General features: G+C 38.1%; 1 protein-coding gene across 1 annotated transcript in view; it reads left to right on the top strand.

The window, feature by feature from the left end:
- Positions 1-450: 450 nt before the first annotated feature.
- Positions 451-18,417, top strand: part of Kpc1 (Kip1 ubiquitination-promoting complex subunit 1) — a 534,039-nt gene continuing 516,072 nt past the window's right edge. The window contains exon 1 of the mRNA XM_090388154.1: positions 451-551. Within this exon, the coding sequence (XP_090244280.1) occupies positions 491-551 (61 nt within the window). The 5' untranslated portion in view covers positions 451-490. The remainder of the gene's footprint in view (positions 552-18,417) is intronic.

Genomic DNA, 18,417 nt, shown 5'->3' with positions numbered 1-18,417 from the left:
ATTCATCTGAAAACGGTCATTCTCGTTTTTTACTGCTTCTTTTGCGAGTGTCTGATCCCACTGATACCTTGAACATAAGGTATGCACATGTGTGTGTGTGTGTAATAATTATTTTTTGTAATTTGATACTCAATATGCAAGAATTGTATATGTCTTTAAATTCTTTATTAATTAGAATTTCCTTCTTATTTAGGTATAAACTGTTTTCCTCTTACCTTGCTGTATTTAATCCAATACGTTATGTTTGATTTAAGTTTCCATTTAAGTTTTAACCAATGGGACGTATGAAAAGTATATTAACTTAACTTTATTTTTGCTGTTATTTTTCGAAAACGCGTTTCACTACGTGATTTACTTTTATTTATTTATTATTATTTTTTAAAATGTATTTTTATTTCCGTTTAATATGATGGCGCTGCTTGAAAGTTTTGTGTGGTGAAGACTTTGACTTATCAGCTGTTTCTTTTTGGATTTAGCGGTATGCTTTGCTATGGAATTGGATGGGACGTCTTCTGATAATTGGGATGAGTGTGGAACTTTTGACGTTATTGGTCAGTATCTATACATTTTATAAGCTTTTGAATTAGAGCGAGAGAGTGAGTTGTGTTTATATATTCATTTTCTCACAAATTCATGTATTCCCTCTAGGCTTAGGTCTGTTAAGAATTTTGAGGTGTAATTTTGAAAGAACTAATAAATAATTGCAGAACTGAAGTCTTTCTTATAATAATCATAATAACTCATTTTGTACCCATATCCAATCTCGTTGCCCTTCTTTGCAACTTTATTTTTTCCCATTATTGAGTTTGCTGCTTCATGTGAGAGCTGCTTGGCATCTTTCATTTATCAATGTTGAACCTCACTTACTATTTTCCAGCCCATCCTTCTACATAGTTCATCTAGATCTTTAAGTAGCATATATCTATTACTGTCTTTAACATCCGTAATTACTGTCATTAAGCCTGCCTACCTTTGTATCATCTGCATACATAAACATCAGACTTGAAATTCCTTCATCAATATTAATAAATACAACCATTGGCCAAAAAAATATTAACTTTTGTATTAAGACAGTCACAGACAGAAGAAATGCAAATAGATGCAAAGAAAACGGTTGATGATGATGTGGTAGTAATAGCGGCATGTGATGCAAGAAAGCAAGCATCAGCCAAAAAAAAAAAAAAAAAAAAAACAATTTCTTACAACCATTCCACTAAAAGTTTGTCCAGTTCCTCCTTGAATTTATATAAGCTATCAACTTCCACAACGACAGATGGAAGTTTGTTCCAGCAATTAACCACCCGCTGGCTAAAGACAAATTTTTGCACATCTATTCTACTACTATCTTTCCTCACTTTCAATTAATGCCCCCTCAGGTTTGCAACCTGAGCAAGCGGAAGAATCCCCTCAGAATTCAGTGTGGTCAACCCATTTAAAGCCTTATTAGAATAGAGCTATTCTCTGTACCCTCTCAAGCAACTCTACATCCTTCCTAAAATGAGGCCTCCAGACCTGTAGTACTCAAGGCGTATCCTGATACAACGGTATAATCATCTCCTTTTCTCTGCTAGCAAAATTCCTGTATATCATTGACGATGTGTTGTCTCGAGTACAAAGATTGCACAGGCTGTTGGGCTTCAGATTACGCATGATCTATCAGCCTTTGAAAAAGGTCTTATCATGGGTGCACATTTAGCAGGAGCCATGATTCAACAAATGAAAGTCATAAATGGTTTTCAAAAGCAACCATCTCAGAGATTTTTAATGAATGTAAAGCAAGCAGTTCTTCCATATCTCAAAGGTATAAATGTGGCAGAAAAGCAATACTTCAAAGACAAAGCTGTGTTGGACTCTACAGAAAAATATCATCTAGCAAATAACATCCAAATTCAACCAAGTCCAGAACTGCCCTATTTCAACCCATACCATGTGCAGGGAAAATTAGGTGTTGGCAGTCATCTGCTTGTTCAGAAGCCAATTTAACAGGCAGTCATCTGCCTGTTAAATCTGCTTGTAGTGGTGAAGACAACGAAATATGATACACTTTTTTTACATCGATGGTATTCAGTCAGTACCTCACAAGTACCTGTTGAGAACCTCACAAAGCGATAGACTTTGCTTGCCTTGTTAAGACAACCCAAGCACTTGAGGTGTTGGCATAGGCTGGGTCCATTGATACTGGTGGAAGATTGAATGTTATCTTAGGAGTGCCTAAATTTTATATCAGATCTACTGCACCCTGAAATGTTACACTTTTATCCTGTAGGTGATAGCCACTTTATGGATGACAATGCAAGAGCTCATCTTGCCAGAATCATGCAGGAATGGTTCAGAGAACATGACACAGATTTCCACCATCTTCCCTGGCCCCCACATTCACCTGATTCTCATTCCTATTCAGAATGTGTGTGGGATATGCTGGAGAGAGCTATTCAGCACTGAAGTCCTCTTCCTTCAACTTTCTCACAGCAATGCAAAATTTTGCTGAAAGAATGATTACAATTCAAACAAAATGCACGAAAATCTTACAGAATACATGCTGTGCCACACTCTTGCTGTTATTTGAAACAAAGCCAGCCTGATTCAATAGTGAATAAAGGTTTGTATTTTTTTGACCAGTGTGTGTGTGTGTATATTAAAAACAGTGGGGAGCCAAAAACCAACTTCCAGTAGTTCTGTGCTCCTTACCAATCTTATTGGACCAATACAACACGTTAGTCTATAAAGAGATGTGGCCATTTTTAACCACTCTCTGCCTCCTACCACTTCACTATCCCTTTATCCATAGTAGTAACTTGCTCCTAATGCCACACTGCTTCACTAGATACAACAGTCATTCGTGTGGGGACTGTATCAAAAGCTTAATTGAAATTTAAGTGGATAATATCAACATTGTTCTGTGCATCCAGTTATTTTTTGAAAACAGAATCACTGTCACTTAGTAGCTAATTAAATTGATCAGGCTATCTTCTTGTAACCGAGCTATGCAGTGATTGTATTATAACTACACGCGTATCTAACCTGAATTGTTTCATTAACCCATCTTTCATGGCAGGCCAGTGATTTTCTGTTCTTTGTACATCACTCGCTTACCAGGATAAAGTTACATCATTCATAACCTTAAAAAATGGCAAGAAGTAATTTAGAGCTGTTTTATGCCACCTTTATTTTGAATATTTTCAAACCACATCTGTGAAAAATTCTTTTATATTAAAAAATATATATATTTTTTTTTAACATAAAACACCTCTGTAATGCTTTAGACATGTTTTGTTATTGTCTTTGACTGACAGCAAGCAAAATATCATTAAAAAAAAACTCACACATTGAGAGTTTTTTGATTGACAGTTCCATTCAGATACTTCTGTGACATAAAACCAAAGAGCATGCTGACGATGCACTGCCATAAAGATTGTACTTCAATAGCACTAGCCAACAAAAAAAAAAATTTTCATACCTCCACAATGAAAATATGTGATTCTGGAGAAAATAAATGCTCCAGTTCTGAAAATCACCATAAAAAAGTTTATCATGTTTACATCAAAAGATGTACCAACATTTAATGTTAAAATAATGGGATATATATGTATAATTCAAGTTTTGTAATACAAGTGTAAAAATATATTATACATTCTCCATAACTCATTTAACTTTGGAAGAAATATCATAAATCATTGTGAAATAGTTATGTTTCAATAATATATAATCAGCTTCCTTAAAAATGTTGCTACTAAGGGATTTTGTATTCCTGTTTATTCCCTCACATGGAACCAACAGTAATCCCCCATCATTACAGGATCCTAGTGACTTTGGTACTGCTTTTCCATTGTGGAAATATCTTGATGAAACTGCTCCCCTTGTTCATCACTCACATCTTCCAGATTTTTGGGGGAAAATTTGAGATGGGAATGAAGGAAATGAATTTTCGACAACATTCGATAGCCCATGTTTTTGTAGCATTCGAATAAATAAGACAGCAACGTTTCACAGTTTTCTTCTTTCTTATTACCCAAAAAACCATGTACCACCTTAAATGATCGCCAAGCTGCCAATTCAACCTCCTTTAAGTAGGTTTCAAACACCCCTACTTAAAGTGCAGGGGAAGGTGAGAAGAACCTTGTTTCATTGCACTAAAGGATTATATTTTACATTACGCTGAACTCATCCCACTTGTCCCAATGTTGCACCTCAATGTTCTTCTGTTGCACGGCTGTCCCACAAACACAAAAAACAACATTTTTTGAAAACCCCTGTAAAACAACAAGCAAACCAATAACGTTATGATCACTACATATGTTCCAACCATAATCCTGGTATTTCATAACATGTAGAACCTTAGACATGCTTTCATGACTTTCTTTAAGTTCACCTGAATGAAACAGGAACTGCTGGAAATTCGTTGCCATTATGAAGCAAACTGTTTTTAAACTTAATTTTGAGGCATCTATGAATAAATGCCATTCATCTGGCTTATGCACGACACCTAGTTCTTTCAGAAGTCCAATAATGTCTTTTCAAAAACACATGCTGTCCTTCGCAGCGAAATATTTGAAAAACTTTTCATGTCTTTTTTGAAGCACTGACATCTTTGTTCCTGCTGCGAGCATATTCCACTGCTGTAACCTAGAACCTAACAGTTTAGCTTGTTCTTTCGGCAAATTTAAGTCTTGAACCAAATCATTCAACTCATCTTGTTTGATTAAATGTATACTTCACTACCTGAGCTTACTGGCTGATAGTTGACATCTTGTGGTGGAGGCTTCCAGGGAATCCTCAACTTGATCACTATTATTATTATTGTTATAGCTATATGGTACAAGGAAGCCTGAGACTTATGCTGCACCAGCCAAAATAAAAAAATTCCCGATTTACCTTGAGAGAGAGAGAGAGAGAGAGAGAAGCAGAAAGGAATCACCAAGAAAGAGAAGAATGATGATATCCAGCTCAGGACCCTGGGTGTGCCAAGCCCATACTCACCAGATGTGAGCTCCTGGGGTTCTTCCCCACAACTATTATCCCAAGTTTTGGGTGGCACTGGTACTGGCAAATCGTCACTGTTAGGAATGGGCCAAATTGCAGAAGGTATATTTGGATATATTATAGCGAGTTTTCTTTTTTTAGACATAGCAGTTATATTTGTCATACAGAAGTAACAATCATTAATGTGGTTAGATGGTTCTCACCAAACCATAGGGACTGCAAAAGGTAGCACTTTGAGTTTGCTATGTAACCACTTCCTAAGGTTTGTCGTACAAGTAATACAACACTTGTGAGGCACCCAAGGTTTGTCTTGATCACTAATTTTACATCCAAAATAAAAAGAATGAAGTTTTCTGATGTCATAGATATTTTTCCTTTGAGTCTTTGGGGTAAACTGTCCACAAACATAACAAAAATTGTCTGGATGATTGATGATACACTTCCTATGTGTCTGCTTATTCATTGTAGCACTAAATGAATTTCTGAAAACAACACAGTACACAGATGTGGCACCTTACTAGTTCTACTCGTGTGAAAACACAGAAAGGAAAAATATTTGAAAATTGACAGGTAGAGCCAGAAATTATTTTACTGTGTGCAAGGGTTGCGGGCTGCACCCTCCTACTGTCGAGGGGCTGTTTATGTTTGGAGGATAGATTTACAACCCTGAGAACATGTCGCAATCAGTTAATACTTGGAAAACCTTGGCACAGCCTACAAAAATCCTCACCTAAAGTGCTAAGTGTGCTTTCTTCAAATTGTAAATTGTATCTGAATTTGAACCTGAGAACCATATGGTTATGTCTATCACAAGAAAACTGAGGCCAGAATCAATTGCTAAAATTAAGAGAATTAGCTTATATCTGTTAAAATAAATCAGTATGTTGTTCATTACTGGCTAGATTATGCAAAATTGACATATTTTGGTAAAAGATAACTCCCTCTGTATTTAATAACTGTGACATGATATGAAACTATCATGGTGATTTTCGAAATCTACGCATAAAAATTGCTTAAACACAGCATTTAAGTTTTTGGAGGTAAAAATCGTGTTGGCTAGTGTAATTAGATGTGAGAGATGTGTGCTAATTTTTAATTTATGTTTTTAAACATGTGTACAATTATTGATACTAGGCTTAACTTGCTCCTACACTCCTACTTTTTGTGCAATAACTAACAAAGATTTTTCTGTAATTTTTAAGCAAAATCAGAGAAAACACTTTTGTTGATAGTTCAGCTGTGTAGACTAAGTAGATGAAGAGTGCAACATCACTGAGGGTGATGTGTGATCTTAAAGACCCCGTGTGCCTGGTTCTGGGTTTATAAATGACCATAATTTTCATTGGCACAGAAGACACTGTAATTACTCACTTCACTCTATGTACTACGTTTACAAATAGGGCAGAGATTTACCAATCTTCAATCTATAGGTGTTTCTCCACGGAATCCAAGATTACCTTCATTATTATAGCTAAAGGTTCGATTGCCTTTATTTATAATAATGAAAGGGATATTAATTAAATTAATGGTGGAATGAGCTCCAAGTGCCTTGTTTTCTTTTAACTGCATCACTTTTCCCAGCAAAAATTATTCAATGTCGAAATTATTCAATATCAGTGGCAAGTAATATCATTTCAACAATTATAATAATGAATTTATAAACAAATTTTACACAGATTCTATTTTATTAATTTTATAATGGGGACTATCAGATAAAGTTGATTTGATTTTTTGTTTTTATGATGCATCAGATAAGGTAACATTCTCATAGGATGTAAGGCACACTGTAATTTGCTTATTTATTGAAAAAAAAAATACATGAATTGGTTGTTTTATTTTATTTATCATGCTCATATGGGAACTTATTTTATATGTTTATGAAGCTGTTTTGTCTTGTTTGTTTCATTTCTGTATCTGTGGCTTGATCATTGTTAAAAACATTTTATTCTATTTTGCTTAATTCACTTTGAGAGGTTTCAATGTTGAAATTATTCAATATCAATGGCAAGTAATATCATTTTATCAATTACTATAATGAATTTGCAAATGAATTTTACAGTTTCTATTTTATTAATTTTATAATGGAGAGTATCAGATATGGTAATATTCTCACAGGATATAAGGCCCCCACTGTAATTTGCTTGTTCATTGAAAAAAAATACATGAACTGATTGTTTTATTTTATTTATTATTAATATATGGAACTAATTTTATATATGTTTATGAAGCTGTTTTGTCTTTTTTTTTTTTTTTTTTTTTCATTTTCAGATTCATCATGTGAGCAATCTTCCATTTCTGTATCCATGGCTTGATTATTGTCAAATATGTTTTATTCTGTTTTTCTTAATTCACTTTCTAAGGTTTCTTCTTCTGCCTTGCTTTACTTGGTGTATCATGGCTTAATTTGCTTATGAGCCATAAAATTTCATAATCAAATCTTCTGTCTTGCCTGTGCATATCCTCAGTAGTACAGCAGGAAGAAACATCAGTGATACACTGGATGGTTATATGTTATTAGTCTAAGTGGAGGCTCTCATGGTTCATTGCTGGGCCCCTCACTGTTTAAAGTAGTAGTAGTAGTGGCACGTGATGCAAGAAAGCAAGTGTATGAGCTTATGCAGCATCAGCCAAAAAAAAAAAAAATCACACCATTCCCTCCAAATGCCTGTCCAGTTCCTCCTTAAATTTATTTAACCTATCAACTTCCACAACGACAGATGGAAGTTTGTTCCAGCAATTAACCACCCGCTGGCTAAAGGCAAATTTCCGCACATCTATTCTACATCTGTCTTTTCTTAATTTGAACTTATGTCCCCGTAGGTTCGTAATCTGAACAAGTGGAAGGATCCCATCAGAATTCAGCGTGCTCAACCCATTCAAGGCCTTATAGACCTCAATCAGATCACCGCGCAGGTGCCTAGTCTCCAGCCACTGCAATTTGCAGAACTTAAGCCTCTCTTGGTAAGAGGATCCCTTCATTCCCCTCACCAATCATGTTGCTCTTCTCTGTACACGCTCAAGCAAATCTACATCCTTCCTAAAATGAGGCCTCCAGACTTGTACGCAGTACTCAAGGCGTGGCCTGACCATTGCCTTATACAGAGGGACAATCACCTCCTTTTCCCTGCTAGCAAAATTCCTATATATCATTGACAAAACCCCATGACCTGCCCTAGCAGCCTGTCTGCATTGCTCAGAAAACTTCATATCTGACTGCACAATTACTCCCAGATCTTTTTCATTTTCTACCACCTTAAGTGTAGTACCACACAGTTGGTACGTTTCTCTGGGGTTACTTCTACACATATGCAGTACTTTGCATTTGTCAAGGTTAAACTTCAGTTGCCACTTCTTAGCCCATCTGCACAAATTATCTAGATCCTGTTGCAGTAGCACACTGCCATTACTGTCATTAACAACCCTGCCAACCTTTGTGTCATCTGCAAACTTCGACATTAAGCCTGATATACCTTCATCAATATCATTGATAAATACACAAAACAACAGTGGACCCAACACCGAACCCTGTGGGACTCCACTAATAACATTAGTCCACGAAGAGCAGCACCCATTGATTACCACCTTCTGTCTTCTCCTACTTAACCATCCTTTTATCCATTGTAGCAACTTACCCTTAATACCATTCTGCTCCAATTTGTACAGTAGTCTTCCATGCGCAACAGTGTCAAAAGCTTTCCTGAAATCCAAGTATATGATATCAAAATTATTTTTTGCATCCAGTTCCTTTATGACCACATCATAATAACCAATCAAATTTGTCAGACAAGACTTTCCCTTAACAAACCCATGCTGTGTCTGAATTATTGCTGCAGTCTTGTCTAGATGATCCTGCAATGCATCTTTAACCAGTGACTCCATTATTTTACCCGGAACAGAAGTTAAACTAACTGGTCTGTAATTACTCGTGTCACCCTTCGATCCACCTTTGTGAATTGGGGATACATTTGCACATCTCCAGTCCGTGGGAACCTCCCCTGAGTCCAAGGATGCTCTCATAATTATGGCTAAGGGTTTGCTTAGTTGCTTTGCCGCCTCCTTTAAAATAACTGGATAGATCCCATCCACCCCAGGTGCCTTTCTTATGTTTAACTTCAACAATTTCTCCTCCACTTTGCTCTCAGTTATTACAAAATCATTAAGCACCCTGCTACAATTTGATAACCTTCTTCCATTTTCAAACTGTAATAATTCCTCACGTGTGAATGTAGATGCGAAATACTCATTCAGTTTGTTTGCTATCTGAGCAGGATCATCAACAGTCGAACCATCGATGTCAAGTGGACCAATCATATTCATCCCCTTCCTTTTAGAGTTTATATAAGTAAAGAAATCCTTGCTGTTTTTCTTAGCATCTTTTGCCAAAGATTTCTCGTAATCCGCCTTCGCCTGCCGAACCTCCTTTGTGACCTGATTACAGACTAGCTTATATCTGCCACAGGCTTCTGTGTCGCCTGATAATTTATATGCATCCCATGCATTTTTCTTCTCTGTCACGAGTCTCATGCCAACCGGGCTAACCGAGTGGGTAAAGTACCTGCCCGGCAACCCAAAGGTCGCGGGTTCGATTCCCGCCTCGGGCTTGGATCAAAGTACTGTAAAAACCTTGGGAGGTGCAATATGGCCACAGAAGCCGATGCGCCAACAACTACCAAATCAAAAAAAAAAACGAGTCTCATTAGTTCATTTGATAACCATTTAGGCCTAAACCTTGAACAATATTTCTTAATCGGTATGAAAAGTCTAGTAGCTTCCACGATTAATTCCTTGAATGCTTCCCACTTAGAATTTACTGTTTGTAACATTGTCAGTTGATCCCACTGTACAGAATTTAAAAACTGTCTGAGACCACTGTACTCCCCTTTACGGAAGCAAAAACCCTTTCCTTTACCCCTGACGGTAGTTACTCTTTGAGTAAATCCCACTTCAGCACACTGTGATCACTGCCACCTAGTGGTTCCTTTATCTGCAAATTCTTAATACACGAATGATCACTGCTGATAACCAGATCAAGAGTGTTACTTTCTCTGGTTGCCTCTCGAACATGCTGCTGCAGAAAACAATCATCCAATAAATCCACAAAAGTCTGACTAGTGTGTGAGTGACCAACCCACAAGTTCCAGTCAATATCTGGGAAGTTAAAATCCCCCATTATAAGACATTCTGATTTACTGGCCCACTCTATTTCTCTGTACAATTGTTCATTGTACTCATTCAAGTCATTAGGCCTATAACACACTCCTACTCTTATTTTTTGCTTTCGCAGTGCTTATCTCACACCAAACTGACTCAACAGAGCACTGTTCATCTATATTAACTGGGTGCACTTCCTTTGATTTTATGTTTTTCTTAATTAACAGCATAACACCCCCTCCCTTTCTGTCCTGTCTATCCTTTCTGTACACATGGTACTCCCCAAATTCCAGTTCTGCATTCCTTATATCTTTGTGACACCACGTCTCTGCTATCCCAACAGTATCCGCCTTTGATGTCTTGACCAACACTTCAAATTCATCAAATTTATTTACTATACTTCTAGCATTGGTATACATGCAAGCATACATGCTCCTATGCCTATTCCTTGTTACCCTAACACATCCCATATACCCAACTATTCCATGATGACTGCCATCCGTCCCTGAAACCCCCAACACCCCTCGCTCCAGGTCGCTTCTTATTCTAATAGAAGTTGTGCAAGAATCACCTTCACCTCTGCCTGCAGTTACTGTTAAACTATTAGTCTTTGTATCCCCCCAAACTAGCAGTTTTCCGACCCACCTAACACTGCCTCGATAGCATCAGCAAATATTCTTGCACCCTTTCTATTTAAGTGTATCCCATCCCTGTAGAAGCAATCTCTCCTGTTAACAAGTACAGTCCAGGCTGAAAAAAATTCTACCCCTTGAGCCTTGCACAATCTTTCCAGGGCCGAATTGATCGACAGGGCTCTCATCATATACTCCCTCCTATCGTGTCTGGGCAGAATTGCAGACACTTTCAAATTCAACCCTATTTCACGGCTTTTTTTCAACAGTGACCTGTACTTGTTGAGTAATTCCGCCGGTCTCCTACTCTTAATATCATTAGTGCCAACGTGTACAACTATATCACCTTTTGTGCCCTTGAAAGATGATATCCGCTCTACAACGTCATCAACCTTTGCCCCTGGCAGACATACCCTGGTCCTGTTCCACCTATCCTTTTTACAGTATGAAAGTAAGTTTAAAGTAATTAATGATACTAGTAAAGGCATATCAAGCTTATTGTCTAAGTTTACAGATGATACAAAATGTGGCAGGGTGAGTTAATGACTGGAATCATGTTATATATGCAACAAGACCAGCTATATTAGGCAGATGGGTTGAGAAGTAGCAATTGAGGTTTAACATTGGTTTCCCTATTTTAAATGAGCTACGAGGTTATCCATGTGTTGGACTAGATTTTGCAGTTCTGACAAATGCTAAGTTTTTGATAAATATATAGCAGTTTTATTGACTTAATTGTCATATTAATTTATTTTCTAGAAGGAGCTTAAAGTCCTAGTTGCACTCCTTTGTTTATTTTGAATTTAGATAGAGCCTCCGTTCATAACTTTCCTTCATTTTTATAGTATATTAGGTCGATGTGGAATAGCATAACGTATATCCCGAACTCGATAGTGTGTAAAGTATAACTTAAAACTAGATAGCATAATACATAGCACTGTATTAGGAATTTGTTAGCTTAGTATAGTATTATCAATTAATCAATAAAATTTATTAACCTCATTAAATTTCATTGTTAATTAAATTGCATCCAGTTCCTTTGCAGCACTCCCGCTACTTTGTGCAATGGGCACAAAGTAGTGGGAGTACTGTGGTTCTGGGGAGAACCATAGGGGGCCATTATCCGACATATCAGAGTCTAAAAAAATGTTTATTAAATATTTACAGAATGTTTGTCAAAATGCGAAATGTTTGAGGACCTATCTGAAACAGGACACGATCTAGCAAAGGAGAATGTCTTTGTGTGTGCTAGGTGCGGTGTGTGAAGAAATTAGGCATCAACTCAGCATTCTGATGGGCACCTATGACAGTTTGAGGTGTAGGGTAGATGCCCTACACCTCAAACTGTCATAGATGCCTTAAGAAATTAATATGAAGGATCCATCAAGCTGTCAGCTGCCGAACTCAATGGCAGAGCTCACTCTGTGTAGCAGGAAACATAGGCAATCTCCAATGCAGAATGTCCAACAGGAGCTAGTTATTGTTGGTGTCTCTCTTGTCAGAGAGACAGGGAATATGTTATTCAAAAAGGATAGGTGAAACAGGAACAGGGTATGTCTGCCAGTGGCAAAAGTTGAAGATGTTGTAAGGCAGATATCATCTTTTAAGGGCACAAAAAGTGATATTGTTGTACATGCTGGCATTAATGACCTTAAGAGATCTGCAGATTTACTTAACAAGTACAAGTCAATGTTGAAAAAAAGTAGTGAGTTACGGTTAAATTTGTAAGTGTGCAATTCTGCCCAGACACAATAGGAGGGAGTGTATGATGAGAGTCTTGTCAATCAATTTGTTCCTGGAGAGATTGTGCAAGGTCTGAGGTAGAATTTATTTCAGTGTTGTCTGTGGTTGCTAACAGGAGAAATTGTTACTATAGGGATGGGATGCACTTAAATAGTAAGAGTGCAAGAATATTTGCTGATGCTATCGAGGCAGTGTTAGGTGGGTCGGAAAACTGCTAGCTTGGGGGATTCATAGACTAAAAGATTAATAGTAGCCACAGGCAGAGGCGAAAGTGATGATTCTTGCACTGCTTCTATTGAAATGAGCAGCAGCCTAGAGAGTAAGTTGCTGGGGATTTCAAGAACTGCTGGGAATCATCATTGAACAAGTAAATACATGGGCTGTGTTAGGGTAACTAAGAATAAGAACAGGTGCATATATTTGCATGTACACCAATACTAGAAGTATAGTAAATAAATTTGATGAATTTGAAGTGCTGGTCAAGACATGAAAGGCAGATATCGTTGGGATATCAGAGACACGGTGTCACACAGATATGAGCAAAGTGCAAAGTATGTTAAGGGTCAAACGGCACCAGGAATTTCTCCCATCTCCGCAAGTGTTCGCTGTATCGAGGGACAGTACTCTGTCAAGACCAGAGATTTAAAAGTGTGTGGATCATGTGTTGTGCCCATTGTTCTTCTGGCCTATTGGCCGTCGAGCCCCTGATGGGACCTGATGTTGTCTTTACTATGCCAACGGGGAGGCTGGCCAGGTGTACCTTGAAATTTATTATACTCTGGCAGGTTCCGCCGCCTAATTTCCTGGGATTTCAGTGGCTGGGTCCTATAAAAAAAAAAAAAAAAAAAGATAATCGCGGTGGTATAGTTGCAAAATCGCTATTACGAGATAGTATATGGGGTTTGTTCCCCGAAATTACCATGGGGTTGTACGCTAAAACAAGTTCTAGTGGCCTAATGGGGCGGGCAATAATTTTGGTCCTAATTTAAATTTGGATGTGTGGGGCTTTCGCGATGTATAGTCAAAGAGAAGGGTAGGGAGACTGAAAGCTGGGTGGGAGAAAGAGAAGTAAGGGGCCAATAGGGTAGATGGCCCCTGCAGTCAGTGGGGCATGCCCATGCCCCACCAGAGGGAAAGGGGATGGCAGGAGGAGGAGAAGACAGCAAGCCACCCCCACATGATTTTGTAATAATGGAGAGCAAAGTGGAGGAGAAATTATTGGAGTTAAAAATCAAAAGGCAATTGGTGTGGATGGAATCTATCCAGTTATATTGAAAGAAGCAGCAAGGAAAGTAAGCAAACCCTCAACCATAATTATGAGAGCATCCTTAGATTCGGGGGGGGGGGGAGATTTGCACATCTCCAGTCCCCATGGACTGGAGATGTGCAAATGTACCCCCAATTCACAAAGGGGATCAAAGGGCGACACAAATAATTGTAGACCTGTTAGTTTTTCTGTTCCGGCGAAAATAATCGAATCACTGGTTAAAGAATAATTGCAGGATCAGCTAGTAAGACTGCAGTAATAGTTCAGACTCAACATCAGTTTGTTAAAGCAAGGTCTAGTCTGACCAATTTGATTTGATACTATGATGTGGTCACAAAGGACCTGGATGCAAAAAATAATTTTGATATCATGTATTTGGATTTTAGGAAAGATTTTGATACCATTGCACATGGAAGACTGTTGCACAAATTGGAGCAGTATGGCATTAAGGGCAAGTTGCTACAATGGATAAAGTGATGGTTACGTGAGAGATAACAAAGAGTGGTAATAAATGGACACTGCTCTTCATGGATTAATGTTATTAGTTGAGTCCACCAGGGTTCGTTGTTGATCCAATTGTTGTTTTGTATATTTATCAATCATTAAGCCTGATATACCTTCATTGATATAATGAAGGTATATCAGGCTTAATGTCCAAGTTTGCAGATGATACAAAGGTTGATAGGGTTGTTAATGACAGAAAAGTCAGTATGCCACTGCAAGAGGATCTAGAAAAGTTAGGCAGATGGGCTGAGAAGTGGCAACTGAAGTGAACAATGGGTGAAATGGGAAGTTTTTTTTTTTTTTTTTGGGCTGATGCTATATAAGCATGTTTTCTTGCATCAAATGGTTCTGCTAATGCCAAATGCAAGGTATTGCTTGTGTGTGGTATTACACTCAGGGAAGTGGAGAATGAAAAAGACCTGGGGGTAATTGTGTAGTCAGATATGAAGTTGTCTGAGCAGTGCAGCCAGAGCAGGTCATGGAGCCTTGTCAGCGATATATAAGAATTTTGCTAGCAGAGACAAGAGGTAATTATCCCCTTGTATAAGGCAATGGTTAGGCCACACCTTGACTACTCCGTACAGATCTTGGATGCCTCATCTTAGTAAGGATGTAGAGTTGCTAGAATGAGCACAAAGAATGGCAACAAGGTTGGTGAGAGGAACAAATGGGTGCTCTTACCAAGAAAGGCTTAAGTTCTGCATGTTGCAGCATCTCAAGAATAGGCACTTGTTAGGTGATGTGATTGAGCTGTATAAGGCCTTGAATAGTTTCAGCAGGCTCAATGCTGATGGGGTTCTTCCTGTTGCTGAGATTACAAACCTGGGGGGTGGGATTGATTCAAATTGGGGAAAGACAGTTGCCGAATAGATGTGCAGAATTTTGCCTTTAGCCAGCAGGTAGTTGATTGCTGGAACAGATTTCGTATCTGTTTTTGTGGAATTTGGCAGCTTAAATAATTTTAAAGCAACTAGAGAAACATTTGGAGTGAACAATGGGTGAAATGGGAAGGTTTTTTTTTTTGGGCTGATGCTATATAAGCTTGTTTCCTTTAGCCAGCAGGTAGTTGATTGCTGGAACAGATTTCGTATCTGTTTTTGTGGAATTTGGCAGCTTAAATAATTTTAAAGCAACTAGAGAAACATTTGGAGTGAACAATGGGTGAAATGGGAAGGTTTTTTTTTTTTTGGGCTGATGCTATATAAGCTTGTTTTCTTGTTTTCAATGGCTCTGCTAATGCTAAATGCAAGGTACTGCTTGTGTGCAGTAATAATCCCAAAATAACATACTAACCAAGTAGTACCACATTCAAGATGAAGAATGAAAAAGATCTGAGGGGGTGGGGTAATTGTGCAATCCAACATGAAGTTCTCTGAGGCAGTGCAGACGAGGCTGCTAGAGCAGCTCTTGGGAATTGGTTAAAGATATGCGAAGTTTTCATCAAGGACAAGGAGTTGTTAATTATGCTATTGCATAAGACAATGGATAGGTCTCAGCTTGACTACTGCATGCAGGTTTTATTGTAGCTCATTTTAAAAGCTGTGGATTTCATTCTTGCTGCAGATGCAGAGAACAACTAAATTAGTCAAGAACATAAAGGGGTACTCTTACCACAAAAGACTTTTGTTCTACAATTTGCAGTGCTTAGAAACTAGCCACTTGTAAGGAAACCTTCAGTGGGGTCACCTCACAAGTGCCTAGTTTCTTTCTTTACTGTAACTGGGAAGTGTGCTTGGTTGTGTGGAGAATGCTAAGAGCTGTTGATACTGGTATAATAAAATATTCCTACAACCCTTCCTGCAGGAGTACTCTAGGCAACCACCTTAGCCATAGCTTTTACAGGTGCTGCATTTTTCATAAAAAAAAAAAGTCAGGACAGAGGAAAAACAGAACAGCAATTGTGTAAGATATCAAAATAAAGTCCTCAGTAGGTTAGTTAATAACACAGGCATGTATTAGTTATAGAAACAAGATGTTTTAATTGGTATTGTAATTTACAATTTCAGTACTTATAATTAGCATTAGCAAAGGCACACGATGCAAGAAAGCAAGCTTATATAGCATCAGCCAAAAAAAAAAAAAAAAAAAAAAAAAAACACCCTTATTTCACCCATCCACTCGCTCCAAATGTTTGTCAAGGTCTGCCTTGAATCTATTTAAGCTATCAACTTCTACAACAACAGATGGAAGATTGTTGCACCAATCAACCACCCGCTGGCTAAAGGCAAACTTCCACACATCCATCCTTCGTCTTTCTTCCACAAACTTCCACACACCGTCTTTCCACAATTTGAATTTATCCCCTCTCAGGTGATTATTTTGATCAAGAGGAAGAATCCCATCTGCATTGAGCATGGTCAAACCATTCAAGACTTTATACACCTCAACCAGATCACCTCACAGGTGCCTAGTCTCCAGACACTGTAATTTGCAAAACTTAAGCCTTTCTTCATAAGAGCAATCCTTTGTTCCATTCACTAATCTTGTTGCCCTTCTCTGTACTCGTTCCAACAGCTCTACATCCTTCTTAAAATTAGGCTTCCAGACCTGTACACAGTACTCAATGTGTGGCCTGACCATTGCCTTATACAAGGGGATAATCACCTCCTTACCCCTGCTAGAAAAATTCCTGTATATCATTGACAAGACACCATGAGCTACTCTTGCAAACTGTCTGCATTGTTCAGAAAACTTCATATCTGCCTGCACAATTACACCTAGGTCCTTTTCATTCTCTACCACTGTTAGTGTGGTACCACAGAGTTGATACGTTACTCTGGGATTACTGCTTCCCATATGTAGTACTTTACATTTGTCAGTGTTAAACTTCATTTGCCACCTCTCAGCCCATCTGTTCAACTTTTCTAGATCCTGTTGCAGCAGTGTACTGTCATTAGTGTCATTAACAACCCTGCCAACCTCTGTATCTTCTGCAAACTTGGACATTAAGCCTGATATACCATCATCAATATCATTTATAAATACAGAAAACAACAATGGACCCAACACTAAACCCTGAGGGACTCCACTAATAACATTAGTCCACGAAGAGCAGTGTCCATTGATTACTACTCTCTGTCTTCTCCCACTCAACCATCCCTTTATCTATAGCAGCAATTTGCCTCCAATGCCACACTGCTCCACTTTGTGCAGCAGTCTTCCATGTGCAACAGTATCAAAGGCTTTTCTAAGATCCAAATATATGATATCAAAATTATTCTTTGAATCCAGTTATTTTGTGATTACATCATAGTATCCAATCAAATTAGTCAGACAAGACTTCCCCTTAACAAACCCATGCTGTGTGCGAGCTATAACTGAGGTCTTGTCTAGATGATCCTGCAATGTTTCTTTAAGCAGTGCCTCCATTAATTTCCCTGGAACGGAAGTTAAACTAACAGGTCTGTAATTACCTGTCTCCCTTTGATCCTCCTTTGTGGATTGGGGTCACATTTGCACATCTCCAGTCCATGGGTACTTCCCCTGAGTCCAGGGAAGCTCTCATAATTATGGCTAAGGTTTTGCTTACTTCCTTTGCCACCTCCTTTAATATAACTGGATAGATTTCATCCACCCCAGGTGCCTTTCTTGTATTTATCTTCAACGATTTCTCCTCCACTTTACTCTCAGTTATTACAAGATTATCTAGCTTACTGCCAGAGTTGAATACACCTCTGGCATTCCCCTCCCTGAATAACTCCTCATGTGTGAATGTCGATGCAAAATATTCATTGAGTTTGTTAGCTACCTGAGCAGGATCATCAACAGTTGAACCATCGGTATCAAGTGGACAAATCTGATTTATCCCCTTCCTTCTAGAGTTTATATAAGTAAAGAACTCTTTGCTGTTTTTCTTTGCATCCTTTGCCAAAGATTTCTCGTAATATTCCTTCGCCTGCCTAACCTCCTTTGTAACTTGGTTACAGACCAGCTTATATCTATCATAGGCTTCTTTGTCACATGTTAATTTATATGTGTCCCATGCATTTTTCTTCTCTGTCAAGTGTCTAATTAGTTCATCTGACTTCCATTTAGGCCTAAATCTTGAACAATATTTCTTTGTTGGTATGAAAAGCCTAGTAGCTTCCAAGATTAATTCTTTAAATGTCTCCCATTTTGAATTTGCTGTTGGTAACATCA

This window comes from Mastigoproctus giganteus, chromosome 13 (assembly GCF_048544385.1).
Source record: "Mastigoproctus giganteus isolate SK-2022 chromosome 13, ASM4854438v1, whole genome shotgun sequence".
NCBI classification, from domain to species: domain Eukaryota; kingdom Metazoa; phylum Arthropoda; class Arachnida; order Uropygi; family Thelyphonidae; genus Mastigoproctus; species Mastigoproctus giganteus.
Note: the sequence above shows the minus strand (reverse complement) of the source record. Positions and strands in the feature narration are given on the sequence as shown.